At 37.3% G+C, this 19,623-nt stretch overlaps 1 protein-coding gene across 1 annotated transcript in view; it reads left to right on the top strand.

Annotated features, from left to right (window-relative positions):
• Nucleotides 1-17,937, top strand: part of GLT1D1 (glycosyltransferase 1 domain containing 1) — a 36,037-nt gene extending 18,100 nt beyond the window's left edge. Inside the window, exons 7-12 of the mRNA XM_015878380.2 lie at nucleotides 4,524-4,619; nucleotides 5,685-5,734; nucleotides 5,886-5,929; nucleotides 6,053-6,173; nucleotides 10,697-10,795; nucleotides 16,245-17,937. Of these exons, the coding sequence (XP_015733866.1) occupies nucleotides 4,524-4,619; nucleotides 5,685-5,734; nucleotides 5,886-5,929; nucleotides 6,053-6,173; nucleotides 10,697-10,795; nucleotides 16,245-16,391 (557 nt within the window). The 3' untranslated portion in view covers nucleotides 16,392-17,937. The remainder of the gene's footprint in view (nucleotides 1-4,523; nucleotides 4,620-5,684; nucleotides 5,735-5,885; nucleotides 5,930-6,052; nucleotides 6,174-10,696; nucleotides 10,796-16,244) is intronic.
• The last annotated feature ends 1,686 nt before the right edge of the window (nucleotides 17,938-19,623 follow it).

Below are 19,623 nucleotides of genomic sequence, written 5' to 3'. Positions count from 1 at the left end.
TTAAATACTTTAATACAGCCATCTTTCCCCCCAAAAGAATTTATTTGCATTTCACAGCAGTGAAAACATTTCAGTAGTCATCCATTTGATCTCTCACAGTTATATCTGTTCTCTCTGTTACTAATGAATCCTCATGATTCAATTGCTTTATCATATAAGTAAATGTATACCATTATGCCAGACTGGTGTCTAATTTTAAATTGAGCATTGACAGGTTATTTTGTTTTAGTAAATCATGGCACACAAGCACAGTGCCATCAAGATTAATAGTTTTTTCTGCAGTGAAATGATTAGTCTCTTGCTAGCCCAGCCCTAGCATTGAGTAGATCGTCAACTAACTTACAATTAAAAGAACAGTCAACAGATTGGGGAGGAGGAAGCTCCCCCTAAGGTGCAGATCATGTAATATAGCAGAGACAGTTTTTGCCTAGTTTGTACTAATACAAAAATGCAAAATAATTCATAAGGTACATCAAAAGCAAACAATAATGTAACTCAGCATCTGTGCTTGTTAAATTATAACTTGAACACTGGCATCGCATTATTCAGTGTTTGTTTGTTTTAATGACTGTTTTAACTCATCAGTCTTGTCTCTGTTTCCACTGCTGGTGGCAGACTAAAATTTCCACTTAATGTTGCACATGGAGGCAGGTTTTTGGCTGTACCTCTACACTTATTGCAGACTAATTAGGAGTTCCCTTTGAATTGCTTTTCTAGGGATTTGGAATGTTTAAAATTCTCCTAATGTGGAGCAATCAGTAGAAAACAGTAATACCATCATAGCACAAAAATAGTGGAATTTTTTTCATAGTCTCGACAGCAGATTTGATAGTGATACATGAATGGTGGTGGTGTGCTAGCTGCACTATTTTCAGTGGTTGCTGTTGAAATATTTATTGGTAAAATCTACAAAAATAGATTTGAAAAGATAATTTGCATTCTAGTTACCATGTTTGTCTTACTTGTGTGAGAGACTGTAAACAAACATAGCCAGAGCAAGGAGAAAATTCAATGCAGATATCAACAAGGCAATCATTTCAGTTTATTTAGTAACCCGGTACATTTGTAGGGAACTACTACAGTGTGGGTCAGTCTGGAGGTCAGACTACATGCTCAAAATATTTTTGTCTGCCTTTATAACCTGGAAATCTTCATACATAATAATAGGTTCTGAGTTAAGATGCTTGTCTTTAGAGAGACAATGAAAGTTTAAGTTTCTGGAGAAAATGACAGTCTAAGTACATGCAAAAATGGAGTGTGATCTCTAACGACTTAGCTCAAGGATGGGATATAGCTACTAAAGATCACAGGTAGGTTTGATGTCCTCATACCTTGATGAAAGGCTCCTTTTGATCTCTGTGGAATGTGGTTGAAGCTGTAAATCCTAATAAACACTCTTGTAAACACTTGGAAGTCATGTGATAACATCTCTGCTTATTCTTGACTTTGTTAGAAAAGCGATGTCCTTACTCATGCTTTAGAAGTGATTCTAGATTCATGTTATTTGTTTGCCTGTATTCATCTTACACATTTTGAGATAAGGAACAACCTAGGAGCCAATCAAATAGTAAATAATGAACTCTCACCTCCATGCTTTATCAGAATGTTTTCCTCTGGATGTTTTTAACATAATTCATTCTCTCGTGCTGTCTTGTAACTGAATACCTCCAAACAGTTAATCAGAAATTAAACTAGTGTCATTGCTTCATGTAAAAAGATTATTCAGCCAGCTTGCAGATGTATGGGTAAGTCTGGATGAATCAGTCTAGATTTGAGAAAGTTTCTCTAGGGCACACCATGACTCAGAATCAAAGCCAGAAGAAGATCACACATTGTGAGTATTAATCACATTTCATCTCTTAGACACTGTATTTGGTGCCAGATTCCAGTATTAGAAAAACCTATTGAACCACAGAAGTTGGGTTCCCTTTTGATCATGCAGTTCTGCTCTGAAATTTCAAATGCTCACGCTGCATTGCTGTTTCCATTTTGAGCACTGCTCCATCATGAAAAAGGAGCTGCATAACTGGGAGTTCCACGTCAGTCTTAATCTGCCACTGTGGCTGATTCATTTCAGCTCACCTGCAGTTTATTTGTCACCATCCCTGTAGTTCCTTATGCGGCATATCAAAAAAGCATCCTGTCAAGCTGATGGGAGGAGTGAGTTATCATAATCCTATCAATCACCCTTGTTGTTTTGACCTCTCGCATCTTGTAAAAGATGGTGGCCTGCTTAGCACTCTCAAGAGTGGCTGCGGTCAATACACAGCTGTTTTATAAATAAGGACAATGAAACAAGCCAGACCACAGCAACAGAAAAATATTAACAAAGCACACTTAAATCTTTGCCTGTGTAAGGGCTGCTGTTGCAGTTATTCTGTTCCCCTTATTAGAGTTCTTATGAGAACAAAACATACTAAAATGATTGCTTTCTTGTACAAATAGTATATTTTTCTCACACTAGGGGTGCTGGCAAGGCTTGAGAAAACAACATGTGGGTGAAAAAACTGATGAAGGCATTATCTTGACACATAAATCTAGTAATTTTCAGTGAATGAGTGGCAAGCTAACAAGATGCACAGGTGCTACCTAAGCTTGATCTTAAGCAGGTAGAGAATGAGTAAAGTCCACAGTACAGAACAGTGGCTGTGATGTGCTGGTACTGCAGTCTTCTCAGGAATGTCTTTATATATTCCTAAGTGAACTGAGTTGGTGAATGTCTGCCTGTAAAAACGAATTAGGTGATGAGTAAGATCTACAGCATTCAATAAAGTAAAACTACAGCTGACTCTCACTTCACTAAATTGAATAGCAGAGGCAAATCCTTGCTCAAATAGCTCTTCTTTGACAGCTTTTAAAAGGCTTTGCAGGATCCAATCTCAGGGCGGTGTCCAATATCTGCAATTTGAGAAAAAACATTCCACAGTAGAGGAGGACTTGGTAAAGCTGCATGAAGGGAATAATCTGCTCATTTATTCAAATCACAATGGTCAAATAAGTGGGCTATTTTCTTTATTAGATATTATGTTAAGTAGTTTTACTAGTGAAATAATTAAACTGATAGTCATGAGATGCTTGAGAGAAGTATCTTTAAGTAAGTTCCACAGGACCCAAATGTAAAAATCCAAAATTCAGAGCAATTGTGTTAGTAATTTTCATTGTCAAAGCACTTGAAAATAATATCTAATAAAATAAAAACTCTGGAAGCTCTAAGATAGAAACAATATGATGTTAAGAGATAAGAAGGCATTATTTCAAGTGTATTTAATGTTGGCTATGATGTTTCAGATGAAGAGCATAGTAATTCTGTAATCTCTATATGAAAACAGGAAGACCTGATTGCTCATCGCTGTTTACCTCATCCTTCTGTGCTGACTTGCACTCTGTTTCAGAATAACTGATGGATGGGGGGTTCATAGTTTAAAATGAATATCTGCACCATACGCAGTTAAAATGCAGTCTCAGTTTTGCTGACAAGCTCTAGTTGTTTGTTTTTTGTTGAGTTTGTCGTGAATTGAGACCAGTGCTGCATGTCTTAAAAACAAACAGTGTTAATGGACCATTGCACCAGAATGGCTTTTTCAGTCCAAATGTTTGTGTATATTATAAATTACAAATTATTTCTTGGTCCAATAACCAGTAAAATATTATTAACCGTGTCTGCTGCAGCCACTCTTGACAGCTCAAGCTGCTAAAGTTAAATGGAACTGACTCAATAATGAACCCTGTGACAGGGAGCATATAAAAATCCCTGAACTGGATTTTAGTTTTAAAAGCAATAGCAGTTGGGTATTCACCATAATTCTGATTCTTTCCTCTGATAGACAGAGGCTTGATGCAAGGCTCACATGAATCCCATCCATTGACATGAGGAAAGATAACAAAGAATGTTTTGGTTTTTTTGTTGTTGTTGTTGTGGGTTATTGTGGTATAATTGCAAGAGGAATTTTTTTTAATGCTGAACACCAACAGGTAGAGATTTGTTCCAGTCTTATTTTATATTCGTATTTCTTAACAATAGTGTTAAACGCTTTATGACAATTGAACTTCTGCTTAAATACACCGTAGCATTGCTGGCATATTAGGGCTAGATAACTATTGACCTTTACTTGATCTTTTACAGCAACCTGTGTCTGCCCAAGCCTCGGAATATTCTTAAAACAGGTGTTGAGTACTTTTTTTATGGGTAGAATAACAGAGAAATGTAATGATTTGTATAATGGACAAAGCTGATTTGTGATGTTGAAGAAACTGATCACCTTTCTTCTAATTCCTCCAAACCCCATCCTTTTTCAGTCCTTGGAAATGAACTCATATGCACTGTAGAATGATATGCACGATCATGTTCACTGCATTGATTTAAAGATTAGTGCAAGAGCAAGAAACAGATGGAACAAAAATAAGAATCCTTTAAGAACACACCCTGTTATTGCTATTTTCATTGTATGTGTTTATTCCTTAAACTCTGAAGTGGTTTTATTTTATTTAACTGCATTTATATTTTTCAAAATGTTTTGTGACAGGCATTCCTGCAGATACAGATGAGTTACGTGTATTTCTCTTGATCTGTGGACTTCGAAAAGTCAAAGACCCTCTGTATTTAGTAGATGAATTCTCAGGTAGGTACCTTGCTTGGATCCCAGATTTAGATGCATTTCTTTTAATGTCTATGAGCTGTTTTATTCATGGCAAACATTTAATAATATAACTATATTTAAAGAATGCTTGTGTATCCCACTGATCAGTTGAATGTATTGTTTCTGTACTGTGTCTTTACCTGCCAGCTGGGAATAACAGAGCATTAAAACCAAAGAATAATTTGATGCTTTTACTTGTTAGGAAGACTGTTTGGCTGCTACAATATAATATTAATGGAAGACAAAAGAAGGGTTCATCTACTTCAAAATAACTTTCTTTAGCTTACCATCCTGTGGCTGTCACATTGATCTGATGAGCGCTAAGTAATATTATAAACGTTACAAGCAAATCTTATCACCCATTGTTATAACATTTTCTTGTAGTCATATAGGTGAATGTTTTGCCATACTCTCACCTTGTATCTACAAAGGTTCAGATATTCTAAGCTGAGAATGTAGCCTCAGGTATTCCATTTTTTTATTTTTTTATTTTTATTTTTTTAGGCCTTCACTGCCTTGTTCTATTTCACAATAAATGTAGTTTATTAATTCCAGAAAACTGGTTCTGTTACAGAGTTCTATTCCAGTCATGGAAGAATGGCAGATTTTTCTTGAGTATATAATAACTCAGTGTTAATTTTAATGGTTGCAGTTGCTTACAAAACAGGTAAACTTCAAATCATTTTGTTTTAGTGTCCAGGGTCACTGCATTCTCAAGAGCATTTCTCTCTAAAGATGGTTTAAAATTAATATCCGAGCTTAGTTAAACAAGTCTTGGATCATAAGGGATTTCATGAAGCAGAAATGCTAACTGCAAACTTTCAGATATGCTAATCTTTTAAATTCAGAGGAGTAATCTGAGGGCAGAGCATGAAATCAGATGCATATTCAGTCCTCTATGTAGAAATACAGTATTTAACTAGCTCAACTTTACTCTTGCAACTGTTTATATTTGTTTTAGAGGAAAAGGAATACTTTCTGTGTTTTAAAATGGTATTAAAAATGAATAATTTTGACTAAAAGAAAGATCTTCCTCTTCTCTTTTAGATTGGCACAGAAAGGAGCCTAGTGTTCATCTGGGCATAATTGGGCCTGCAGTAAGTTGTTGTAATTATTATTACTGATTTATCTGCATGTTTATTTCAAAAGAATTCTGCTTGCTTGTGTGTGAGCTATTGCAGTAATCCTTTCAAAGGGAAGGGGGGAGAAGGAAAGGGAAGACCATACTAACCTATTTTGATTTTATAGGTTGATCCACTTCTAACAAGTGAGATTAAGGAGAAAATCAAAAGGTGAGGCTTCCATCCCTGCGTCTGAACTGCTCAGACCACCTTATATCACTAAGTTTTAGCAAAAGTTAGAACACATCAACACATTTATAGGATGTTTCCTGTTTCTTTGCACCGTATTCCTAGGTCACCTGGAGTACATTTATTACAGGAGATGCCACAGGATGATCTTCATGCTGCTATGAGAAGGTGCTTTGCTGTGGTGAACAGCTCCATTTCAGAGGGGATGTCTGCTGCAATTCTGGAGGTAATTGCAATTAGGTTTTTCCACTGTAATTAGGTAACAGCAATGAGGTTTTTCACTGAGGTTACACTGAATCTGATGTTGCCTTTTCTCACTAGAAATATATGTCAACATTTTATGTCTATGCTTCAAAGCCAGAATAGACAAAACAAAACTATTTCTTTTTGCAAGTGTTAGTAGTTATGGTTTTCATGCATTAATCTGACAAACTTCTATGCTTTGTCTTTTTTTTTCCCTAAAGTATAGAGTGTAATTTTATCACTCTAGTTAAATCAACAATACAGATACTAGATGAGAGTTGTTCTGATTTACTGAGGTTGTCATTATTCTTAATTTTAACTGAAAATCTCTACGCAGACAGGAAAGATGGTCATTTTTTGACTACACTTTTGATTTTGCTGTTGTTGTTTCATACCAGACAAAAAACACCAACAACTGTTAAAGTGCATCTGTTTACTGCACAGTAGTAGAGTAGGATTTGATGACCTGCTTATAACATACACTACTGTAAAAATCTCTCCCTCTCAGAGGAAGTGTCATTCTAATGTAGTGAAGTCTCTGCCTGAGATGGTCAACAGTAGGAAGAGCCATCTGCTAAGATCTTGTTAAATTAATAAGGCAGAAAACGATGCATAAAAATCTTTTGGTCCTAGGCTGGTTGTAACATCTTGCTTGAATTTGGAAATGCAGCTTTCATTCTTTGGAAAGTTCAGAAGTGAACCAGGTCATGAATTTGTAAATGCTGAGCGCACTCTTAGCTTGCTTTTAGCATGAGATAAGTATATAATAGATAAATATATAACCGCCTTGATTTCAAACCTGCCTTAAGGTATGAAAGAACTAGAAACCATAGCTAATTACATTGTCATTCAGTACTGATATATTGATGATTTTGCTGTAACCAACCTGTTTTCTGTCTGGTATTTGAATTAGAGAAAACAATGTGAATGTGAACATTTATATAGTTGGAGAGTAAAATGTTTTGAATCCAGCCTCATTTAATCATTTATTTCTTTTTTATGCTTTCAGCTGTAGTATAACTGTTCTAAAAATCACTAGATTGCTATGCATATTAGATTTACACATACACACATAAAAGCCAATTTAAAGAAAGTAATCATTGGAGAGAAAGACAGCCAGTCTACTCTACCATAGGGCAAAATTTATTCTTAAACAATATGTGAAGTAAAAAGATGTTGCAGAGCACAGAAATGAAGAAGGGCCACAAAAAGATGCATAGATTGGGAGGAAGATGATAAGGGTCAATCCAGAAGACAGAATGGAAATTAAAACCTGTATTTACACTGTTATCCCCTGCTTATTGTGTAGCTTGATTGCAAAGCTTGCATCTCCATCCTGTACCCCTTGGAAATAGCATTAAAACACATTTGCATTCAGGTTAATGTAACAAAACAGATGGCCAATGGACTAACATGTTACTTTATGCTATTATTTGTGGAACCCGGGTCAGTAAATTATACATGCTTTCAACAATGCAAATGATTATTTTTACTGCTTAAAAATAGGCTAAGTATCTAAATTACATTCTAATCCACTTCATGCAGTAATTATTTACAGCACTACCCATTTGTTTAAGGCTAGCTAGTGCAAAGGCAGCCCCTCATCTTATGTATTTAGCCATCTGTTCTGTCTTTCAGTAGCTATAACTCATTGGTACCCATGTGTTTTGGGACCTGAAGTTTTCTGGTGTAGTGGTTACTGCCCTAGAAGTGTATGAGATAGAACAAATGTATTTCCCTTTACAGTACAGAAATAATGGAAAGTTATATACAAACTTGCTGATGAATTTCAGTGAGCTGCCAACTAAAGTAACATTCAGAAATAAGTAAATGAACACACCTTATAAAAATATAAAATAAAAGCAATAAATGTATTCTGGACTCCAGGCTGAGCTATAGCGATGCCATGCTGGCCTGTAAAACCACAAGAGGAGGCACAGCCCAGGACAGACCTGACACACAGCACCATATTTGTATTTGACCAGTGCTGGCACAGTTTCCACTACTGTCTGGGCTCAAATCCAAACTCCTCTCTGCTTTGTAGGTAACTGTTGTGGGAATAAATGGCCGGTCCTGGGCTTTGCGTTTTGTCTGTTTTCTTCCTTCTCTTTTTCTTTAATGGTGCTTTCTCTTGAATGAACAATTGCTTGTTTGGAAAGTAGCCAGACCTGAAATACACTTGTGATTTTGTTTTATAAAGGGAGAGATGCAAAGAGGTGAGGAGAAGGCCTTAGGCAAGAGACAGTGAAAGCTAACATGCTTCAAAAGCACTATCAAGCTCTTCATTTTCAAGCAAAATATTTTTGCTCCCTGTTCAATGAACATTTCTGAGTGATATCAACAACAGGCAGCTTACAGAACACAAGGGCATTTCAGCCTGTCAGTGTGAATGGCTGAAAGTCTGCTGATTCAGAAAGAAGCCGATGTTTGTCTGGTAACCTCATGTAAGATCCGCATTTGAGTAATTAAAGCCAAAAGAGTTCCAAAGCTGTCAGATACTGGCACCTCCCATCTCCTGGGTAAATTTTGGCATGAAAAACTCGTTGTTGTATTGATAAGTACATACTTCTATCATATATATTTTTAAAACCTACCTTTGAAAAACACGTTTATATTTATTTTAACAGCAAAGTCAGAAGAAACGACAAAATAATTTGAGGATTAATAAAAACTGTATTTCTCCTCACCAAATTATTATTTTCAATAAGAAGTCGTGTCACAATAGATTGTTACATTCAGAAATCTGGTCTGTAGTTTCTATACTTTCTGTTTGTCTATGCTCAGCTCATTAATCTGTTTGAATTACCTCCAGCTGTCCCAGTAGTTTCTGGTACTAAGTGAAGAATAGGTTATGTCATTAAGGCTTATTATTATTTTTTAGACCTCACTGCTGCAAAGCAGATGGTTGTGCCATAAGGACTGTTGAATTTCCATGTCCACTGTAAATTTGTCTGTAGAGGTGATTTAAGCGCAGTTTCTTGTGGATACTTTAAGTTATTAACAGATTCCATAAGTTGCAGCATTCCTTCACTGTTCAAAACTCAATTGGTTCTGTACAGTATCAGTCAAGATATCAAGGTATTTTTTTCCTCCGGTTATATAAAAAAGAAAAAGCAAATGACATGTTCTCTTGTTTTGTTCCTTGCAGTTTTATTTTCCTGCTTCACAGACTGAAGGAGAATTACTCCCCATCCAGGAGTGTAATGACAGTAATTAAAACTGCATTCACTCAGAAGTGACAGGGAATCAGTATGGAACACAGAACAGATTAAAGATTCGGGGGAGTGAATTTCACTCTCATTTAACACTGTGATACTTATGCTGTATGCATTTTTCTAGGTTTACAGTCAGTCAGTTTACCTCAAGATTTCCAAATTCATCAATAGCAATTAAATTTTCAGGCAGGGCATGCATGAGTAACAGAGCTGATTGGCCAGCCTTTGCATGCTGGGTACTTCAAAATCTAAGTCATGTTTTTTAAAGTTGCCTGGCCTAAGGTCTCTTGGAAATGGTTTATTGTCTTTGAGTGGATGCTGTGCTGCAGCTCTGCTCCTGATTCTGCAGGCAGCTTGAAGTGCTGCCACACTGAGATCCCACACTTCCCTTGTAATGTATGTAAGTACGTAAGCACATGTGTATATATGAGAGATAAATGAATAAAGAAAAAAATTGGTATAATTTAATTCTACTACTCCCGATGTATTCCTTCATCACCGAGGAATTGCAAACCAATAGCTTTGTAGGTAATATGTTTTGAAAGCATGATGTGTTCTGAAAGCACAACCTTTCTCCACCCTGTGTGGTACAGTTCAGTTGGGAGCTATGTCACTGCATGCATTCCTGCATTCCCTGAATGCTCAGAGGATAAGCCTGGCTATAGTGATAGTGGCCAGCAAAAGCAAAATTCCTTCAGGGGTCTTATATGAGCAATAGGAATCAGAACTGAAGAAAGGAGCCAAGTGATTTCTACTCTCACTAATATCGATGCTGCCCAGATCACTCTAGTTCTGCACATGCTGTAGAAAATCTGAGATAAAATGTGTTTTAATGGAACAAGATACTCTGTGTTGGTGAGTGCTGGCTTTCTGTGCTGTAAACTAAATCTCTCTATGTGTGATAATGGTAGGAGTTACAGTGACAACCTTTGATCTGACCATTAATTTTATCCTCTTAAAGCCTTCCATATGTTGGGAACTTCCAGTGGGAACAAACTGCATATTTTGATACAGAAAGGAATAAAGGATAAAACAGTTATTACTTGACTTTCTGGATTGGTTGGTTTTGAAAACATTTCTGAAATTACAATACTGATAAAAATAGAAAATATTTGATAGAAGTTATGTAAAGGAGATCACTTTAGACATGATATTTTTCAACTATAACGTTGAAGAGATGGGGAAGAACTTGAATTAATTGTTTCTGTTTTTTGTTTTAAAATTGTCAACATTAACATCTCAAAATAGCTGTATCCTGAAACTGTTGTTTCCTTTCTCCATATTCTTCTAGGCAATGGACTTGGATATTCCAGTGCTTGCAAGGAACATTCCTGGAAATGCAGCAATAATAAAACATAAAGATACAGGACTGCTATTTTCAGATCCCCAGGTAACAAAAACAACAAGGCCTTTCACAAGTTTTCTTTCCCTTCCAAAAGTTCAGTTCACTTTCTGTTACATGCTAATGTCTCTCTGGGAACTTAACTTTTTCACTGAGCAGTTTTCCTCAGCTCACTCTAAAGCTCTAGGTGTTAAATTGCTTTACTGGAAGCTCTGCTGTTATCTCTCATTCACTTTGCAATTCGCTAAGCTTTTACTAGGTGTCAGCCTTGCTGAATGTTTGTGTAGCCTGTGCTGCTTTACAGCCTGCCAAATGAACGGGGCTCAGTTCTCATCAACTTACAGCACTTCAGTTTTGAAGGTTCCATAAGGAAGCCTTGGAATAAATGTTATGCATCTGTCATATTTCCTTTTGAGCACTAACTGAAATATGAACTCGTATTGCACAACCCAAAACTAATTGAAAGAAGTATGAGCCTGAAGTTTTAGATAAACATTATCAATAATGTCCAGCATTAAGTGTTAATATAAAGCATTGTTAAGGCAAAGATATTGCTTAGTTGGAAAATAATTAAGGACTACAATTCAGTAGTTTCAGAGTAGGGTTTCTATGAAGATAAGTACCAGTGGGGAGAGAGAGCCTATTTTTTTGCATTGTGGCTTTGCTGTTATGTATTTATATAGATGTATAGAAGTTGTGTTTCAGACACAGATTCCAGTATTTAGTTCATTCACTTTTCTTATAGAGTTCCTTTAAATAAGAAACACTGGAGAGAGGTTATAGCTACTTTTAAAGCCTCCATTCATACATTTACTGAAATGATCTATTTGATAACTTTCCAAAGTACAAAATGTATGATATTAACTTCTTTGTGGAGTGTGTGATTAATGCATCCTATTAAATGGTGCTTCATGCAGGTGAATTCTGTTAGTTCCATTATTTTGAAGCCATGAGAACACTCCTGCAGGCCATTTTTTCCCCTGGAATATTCAATTTTTTCCAGTGGTTTTGAAGCAAAGTTCTTTAAGTTCTGGAATGTTTTTTGCTGGAGAAGCACTCTCTCCTCTTGAAATGCTTCTTCAAAATGGGATACTTTCAGGATGATGGAGGCTGAGATGTAAAGGTACTTGTAAAATTATTTATACATTTATTCCCTGCAAACAGCTCCTTGCCTCCCATATGCTTCTTCAAAACTTCAAGGATATATCATCATGTTGAACATGCATACTGATGGCTCTTCTGGTATTAATTCTGATACATTCAAGTGTTTCCCTCAATGTTCTGCTTGTATCTGGCTTAGCATTCAGATACATTATTCATGGCAGACCCAATTAGCTTCATCAGACATTCTTGTATGAGGCTTCCTCTGTGAACTCAAAGCATCTTATGTTCCAAGTTCTATTTGGAATTCAAGATCAATTAAAATATGCTATATATTTCCTCAGTTAGAGAAAAGCATAATTTGAAGCACAGTAGTTCCGATGATATCTATGACTGGTTTCATTTGATTTTATAAAAGCCTTTTTATAATTTTATAGGTGTCAAATAATGTGGTAAATATCAAAGTTTGCACATGGGTCAGAAGACTTTTTGTTTGCAGGATAACATCCTAATCCCACTGCAAAGTTGCTGAACTTTCTCCTTGCACAGACATGGACAGAATGCCTAACGTTTTCACTCATGGTTTTAAAGATAAAGTAACCATTTGTTTTTGTTGCTCCTTATCTCTCCAAACCATATCAAATACAGTTTTTAAACCACTATTTAATGTCTATCAGAAGTCAAGAGCTACATTAGATCAAAAAATTTGATTAAGTTAGAACACTTCCAGTTTCAAGTCGTTTCTCATGGTTTCAATATTGGAAATAAGAACAGTGTCCCTGGCACTTTGAATATTGCTTTAAAAGTTTCAGTTTGACAACAGGAGATGGGAAAACAGGTTCTGGTAAGAATTTTTCTCTTTTTTGTTATTCTGATTACTTTGATGTTGTCAGTATCTGGTAATATATTTTCTGCTATAACCTCAGTGACATCAGCTTTGCTTGTTCTTACATTAATTCTATCAGAAACAAATCAACCAAGTCTGTCTCTGTCTTGAAGAACCTGGGCCACTTTTAAGAAAAAGTCAAAGAAATCCTCACTGCTTAAGTTCAGCAGATTCTGTTTTGTTGTGATGTATGTGTAGGTCAGGAGCATAAAACACTGCTTACTGTTAAGTTGTTACTGATCTGTTTTTTGGGGGGGAGGGGGGGTCTTCACAGTGTGGTTAGTAAAAAAATCATTGTGTCTGGTCTGTGGACTGCTCTGTCCACTGAAAGCTAAATTGGGAGAGAGATGAACTGACTCTTATACAATGGGCATCATTTTAAGTTGTGAACGCTGTTGGTATTCTTCATTTGTTCTTGAAGGAAGTGAAGTTTTATGGCATACAGGTGAGTAGGAAACTTCGGGCAGAACTATAGTCACCATTAACTATTTGCATATATGCTAAGGCTTCTTGTCTGAAAATAAAGTCTTGCCAATCGCTGGTGACAATATGGAGATGGAAGTAGCAGTTAAACTAAAGGTGAAAGCTATGAAACATTTTGTCCTTGATACTACATCATCTGCACACCTTACTTTTAAATCATGGCTTGATCCAGCCATTACTTGAATTTGCAAGTTTATGGAATATTTGACACTGAGTTAATGGGATCTGAAAGAAAAAATGATAAGGAAAAGAGAATAACCAGCTACTTTGGGGCAATAAATAATGCAAAACCACGTTTAAATGGGAAGACAGGAGGAATTATTCTGCATTCTAAGGTTCAAAATTGTATGTCCAGCATCTGTGAAGGCTTACCAAAGGAGCCAAGTAAACAGAAGTAGGTAAACAAACTTCAAAGCCAGAGAGAAAGGAGCCAAGCACTGAGTTTGAGTGCATGCAGGACCTGGAAGGACTACTGTTAGCAGAGAAAACTTTTGAAGTTGGTAGAGGGAAATACAGCTCAACTGGCTGCTGGCAGCAACACACTGGTTGCACATGGCTTATCTCTGCCAAACGTGGGTCAGTGCCATTTCTACCAGGACATCAAGCCAGAACAAAGCTGAAGTTTCTAAGCCCTTTGAACCTTGCTACTGAGTAGTTTAATTTGCAAGTGTGTGTGGTGCCAGCCATTACTCCCTATGGTCCCCTAGCAATACTGACCTGTTGGTCTGTGAAGTATACAGACATGCCAGGTAACTTCTGAGCTGAGGTAGATCTGTCACTATTCCGAGTTTACATACAGCTGGCATTTGCCTTCCCTGGGGTGATTCTCTGATGTTTAGGAATCATGTTCTTTTATCTGCTGAAGCTGATATGAAACGGTTTAATTGCAGACTTACTTTCATCCTATAAATAATAAATAAACCATGCATTTTACTTTCATCACTGCAGCATCAATATGATTCTTGAGGTAACTGAAAGAACATCCATACTCTTTCCCCGGTTTACTTTCTAGCTTTGTTTTCCAGATGGATACTGGTATTTTTGGGCTTCTGCAAAAGTATTGTAACTGTGAATAAGGATCTCTTTTCTTTTATCATTTATATGTTTCCAAGTTTTTGTCCTCCATAGCCACATTTTAAAAGAATGCTAATAGGACTACCTGTCAAGAAATATTACATTACTGCTTCTGTTCTTAGGTAATTTACATAAATTATTTTTAAACATTACTTTAAATAAAATCCTCCACAGGAGCATAAAATTAAAGTTGGAATGTAGTTCAGTGTGAAGAGTATTTATTACCATGATTATACAGGCAATTGGATGAAACCAGCATAAGTCATGTAAGACTTTCCCACCTTCCCTGTTCTGTATTCTTGGCAGATATGGAGGGAGGAAAAGAACAAATCTCCAAAGTTGGAGTCCTTGACTGTATCTGCAGTGTATGATAGATGTGGCCTCAGGTTACTCACTAGACGAGACCTACCTACCAGAAAACACCTGAGTGCATGGTAGTTGTGGATGGAAAGCAGGCTGGGTGAAGTATGTATGTGGCCTTCAGGGCTATTCCATAGGTAATAGTTGGGAAGGCAGCAGGAGAGAGCCTGAAGTTTGGCTGGAGCTCTGCAATGCAGAGGAGAGAACTGGGCACAGGTGAAGTGTTTTGGGGGAGAAATGTGCTGAGATCTCTAGGCAGGAAGAGTGGGTTTTGCATCCATTAGGTATGCAAGCTGAAAAGCATCTGTGCAAAGATTACATGTCAGAGTTTCATATATTGATAGTTTGTCTTGTCAGTGAGAGTCAGGGCAGTGATTATAACACGTTTGATGTGATTTCACATACCAGCGTGTCCCATGGGTCCCACTATAGTTATGTATTATGCATAGTCATAACTTGCAATACAACAGCAGCATTGATTCTGTAGTAACCAAAGATTTTTTATCCAGGTATTTGTTCATATACACTGGGCACTTAGATTTTCAAGTATAGTTTCCTAGTTAACCTAGTGTAGTTATAAATGCTGGTCTTATTTGTGATATTTCCTTTCACTGCTGACAGTTTGTATGAACAACTGTATCTCCTTCTGCTATCTTTTTGTTCCCAATGTCCTTACAAACTGATCTGCACCACTGATTGTAGATCTTAATTTTTCCATTGGCACAATGGAAATGTTCATTTCTGAGCTGTTCATTTCTGAGCTGAACCAAGACATTTTGCAAAGATCAGAGCCCATTAGTAATCAAGCTGAAGTATCGGAAGTTGTCTCTTGATAGAATATTAGACCAGGTGCTCGGAATAGATTAGTTCAGGCATCAAGTCTCCTTTCACACACCTGAAGCTCACAAATTCTCTTCCCTAAAACTAAATCACAGTTGCAGACGAGCAGATAAAGGAGTTTTTTGTAATCTGCCAGTTGTAGTATTTTGCCAAATGTAGGACATTTGTCTATAGCTTTTTTGGTAGAGGGTGTTGAGCTCACACTGCTGGATCTACAACTGTCCATCTGCAGCGGCTCTGTGAGAGCCTGCAGTATCTTTATACTGTGACAGTCTTTATGTAGTGAGTTTTCCATTCTCACTACAAAATTAACAGGTGATGTCACAGCAGCAATGAGATTTAAGTAGAGCTGGGCCGAGATCAGATAAACTGATGCCAGCTGTACTCCATGAAGGGGAGCAGATGATTTTTTAATTAATTAATTTATAGCCGGCCTGGCTTCGTAATGCTTGGGTAGGCAAATGCTTTTTGTGGCATTACATTTTGCTGTATGTGTATTTGCCTTAACACTCCTGGGATTTATCTTTGATTTTAAATGATTTGTTGGGCTGAATAAAAGATATCATTATTTATTATTCATTATTTATAAATAAACTGCACTGTTTGACCTTGAAAAAAACGGCTTTAAAACAGCTCCTTATACTGGTACGCAGATGAAGAGTTTTACTGTAGTCAAGATACAGGCATGAGTGATTTCAGTATCATAAGAACTTCAAGGAACTTCTAACTTACTGTTTTTTTTATCTTCTTTAGGAGTTTGTTGCGCTGTCCAAGAGTTTGATGAATGACCCCATTATGGAAAGAGAAATTGTAACAAGGGCCAAAGAGTATGTGAAGAAACATCACTCGTGGGAATGTGAAAGAAAAGCCTATCAGAATCTTGTCCTAGGACTCCAGTGAACTGCCAGATCCGCCAGTCTGTGTGGAGCACTTTAATGATGGAAATGTAATTAGATTTGGGTTTCTCTGGGTTTCTTTTTGGAAGAGATAGTAAGACATGCATTATTATTCTATTCAAATTCACCAACATCACAGGAGTTGCCCGCTACTTCAGACTATCAAATTTATCTAATTCAACACCCTGTCTCTAGTGTACCAGTTCATCACAGACTAGTATCATTTTGTAAGATCACATAGGAGAAATATACTCCTTGAACAAACACATATTTTTTGTGTAAAGCCCTCAGAAGGAGGATGATTTCTTGTATACAGTGCAGCACTTCACCACCAAGAGCTTATGTCAAACATTGTTATCATGATGTGTCTTAACAAAATTCAGTATAGAATCACAGAAGCATAGAATGGCTTGGGTTGGAAGGGAATATAAGGACCATCCCGGTCCAACCCCCTGCTGGGGGCAGGGTTGTCACTGACCAGATGAGGCTTCCAGGTCCCCATCTTCCCCAGCTTCTCTGGTCAGCCTGTACCAGTTCCTCACCAATCTCCTCTTAAAAAAATTCCACCTAATATCTAATCTAAATCTCCCCTCTTTTAGTTTAAAGCCATTCCCCCAGCACCAGTTTTTCTTTCCAGTTATACTGATCTGAATATGTTTGAGTACGTGTGACATGCACATTGAAGTACATAAAGCCAACACTCATTAAATATACGGAGCACAAAATTATTAAGATGAAAGCTCTTTCAGACTAAAAGACAGACATATCAATCAATAGAGATATTGATGTATATATTGATGAACAAAGCATTGATGCTTAGGGAAAGCAAAAAATATAGGAAATGTTTTTTACTTCCCTAAAGGTACCTGAATTTCTTTCAGCTGAGCTGGTAGGGCTGAACAGTCACATGTCTGCATTTTCTCTTGAGTCCTGATTGTAATCATGTAGGTTTGCACAGCACCCGATGGCCATACATGGTTTCTCATTCCAGAACTGCATGGTTTTGTCCTCAGATGTGCTTGCAGGCAGAAATACTTTGTTACATAAACTACCTCTTAATTTGCCACCTTGGTTATTTATCTATCTATTTTCTAAAAGATTTATGAGAGCTATAAAAAGGAATGAAGGGACGGAAGAGGGGGGGGGGGGGGGGGGGGAATAAGGTATTTTTCAATTTTGGAACTGTTCATTCTCATTTGTGGATCTCAGGATATATTTTAACACACTGCTGTAGGCTGTTTTAAAGGGAGACTTACCTATACTTGAAGTCCACGCTAATCTGTGATTATGGACATATCGTTGATTCCATTACTGGTCATCGAAGAACTGGTATTTATAGAAGAAAAAGTGTCATGCTTTCAATTCTTACTGGAAAACTGTATGCTTTGTATAGATTTGATCCTGTCCCCATGACTGTGAGTTTTCTATTGATCTGAATGGCTATTGTGTCTGACTTTTCCTTCTCATAATAGAGTTCAGTCTTTTAAGCTTTCCTCTGTATTTTGGATGTTTTGCAACCACTGGGAGAGTAAACAAGAAAGGAATTTGAATGTTGTGTGTTGACTTCTCCAAACCATATCCCCTTCTTGCTTGTAATATGGTCAGCATTGCCTTCAATAATGTGGGACATCACAATTTCCAAGGGCAAAACTGGCCTAATCTCAAATCAGAGAACACCTACTCACCCTTTTAAGCACATTTCTCTGACGTTGTTGTTGTGTCCTTTCACCTCCTTGTGTGTCTGCTCCTATTCTCCGCTTAGAATCCATCTACTGCTGAATGGCCTTTAAGTCTGCCATGGAATCTTTCTTTGGACATCTCTTTTAGTAGGATTAGCGGGGCCTCTTGTAGGATTGCAGTCTTTTAGGCACAGCTAAGGGAGGAACCCCTGTGACACTGATTTCAGCATGATGCATGTGGTAGGGGATGCTGACAGACAACAGCAATAAATGGTCTTTTTTTATCTAACTGAACATACTGCAGGCTGTGCTGGTCCTCTTAAAACACCTCGCACATCTCCTCTGCCCACGTGTCTTTGATGCTCCACTTCTTTGGCATTAATTCATTGGCCTTCCCCACTCCCATGGCATCATTATCAACAAATAAACATGCACGATAGAAATTAACTCTACTTCAAAGCACTGAGCTAATGGTAATAAATGATTGGAAACAGTAACGATTAGAAAGCTTTTCCCAAAGTGTAGAATGTTTATCACCAAACTTCAAGGAATTAAATAGATTGAACTGGAATTTGTGTTATTTCCAGCAAAACAAAACATGTGCAAGTGAGAAATTCTGCCGTAGCCTCAGAATGTAATTAACATATGATTTTTCAGGCTGTATTTAATCTATAAATACGAAAACTGCATCTGGGAAACAGCACACTCATTTGCATGTGATAACCATACCAGGAGCACAAACAAACCCTCTGCAATAGATGCAGTTAAAAAGAGGAAGAAACCAAAATAGTGGTGAGCTCAGCCCTCAGGACTGCTTTACAGCCATCAGACAAAGCAGCGCTCATCAATCAAGGGCACTCAGCTTTGATGTCATTTATCACATGGGCTTGTGTTCTGCAACATGAAGCCTGTCTAGTGAGGCTAAAAGGTTGGGGCAACAACTGCTGGGGAATTTCATAGCAATAAATTACTGTTGAATTTATGTTTTAGATTTCATCCAGTCTTATATTCCGGGCCCATAAATATTCAATGAGTCTTGTAAGTCCTTGTAAAGAAAATATTAGACCCTGTGCAGCCACTTTTAGGTATAATTATCTTTCCTGTGATTTCACTCAAACCATTTTACATTTCTGAATAATCCTTTTGTTGTCCTGCAGCCTTAATTACAGTATTTATCTTCCCCTTTTGAAGCCCCATTTCTTATCCTAGCAGCTTTCCAAGCGAGGCACACCTCGCTGGGGTACAGACACAGAGCCAAAAATAGCACGGGTCCTGTTTACAGAGAAAACCTGTATTGTGCGCTTATCCCTATGGCTAACTCTGCATTTCAGGACCTTGAAATGTACTGTTAATTAATCCAATTACATGCGTTCTTATTTTGCAATTTGTTCTGCCATTGAATCCCCAGGAACGGGATGAAAGCTGTGGACCTGTACAATGGTACTACTGTGCCATTTCCTTTCTTGGCAAGATTACTCCAGGAGCAGAGACAGTTTGGTACTGTGTGGCAAAGCCCAGTTAGAGCCCGTGTTTACTGGAATGAGAGCTTCCCAAATT

Source organism: Coturnix japonica, chromosome 15 (assembly GCF_001577835.2).
Source record: "Coturnix japonica isolate 7356 chromosome 15, Coturnix japonica 2.1, whole genome shotgun sequence".
Lineage (NCBI taxonomy): Eukaryota > Metazoa > Chordata > Aves > Galliformes > Phasianidae > Coturnix > Coturnix japonica.
Note: the sequence above shows the minus strand (reverse complement) of the source record. Positions and strands in the feature narration are given on the sequence as shown.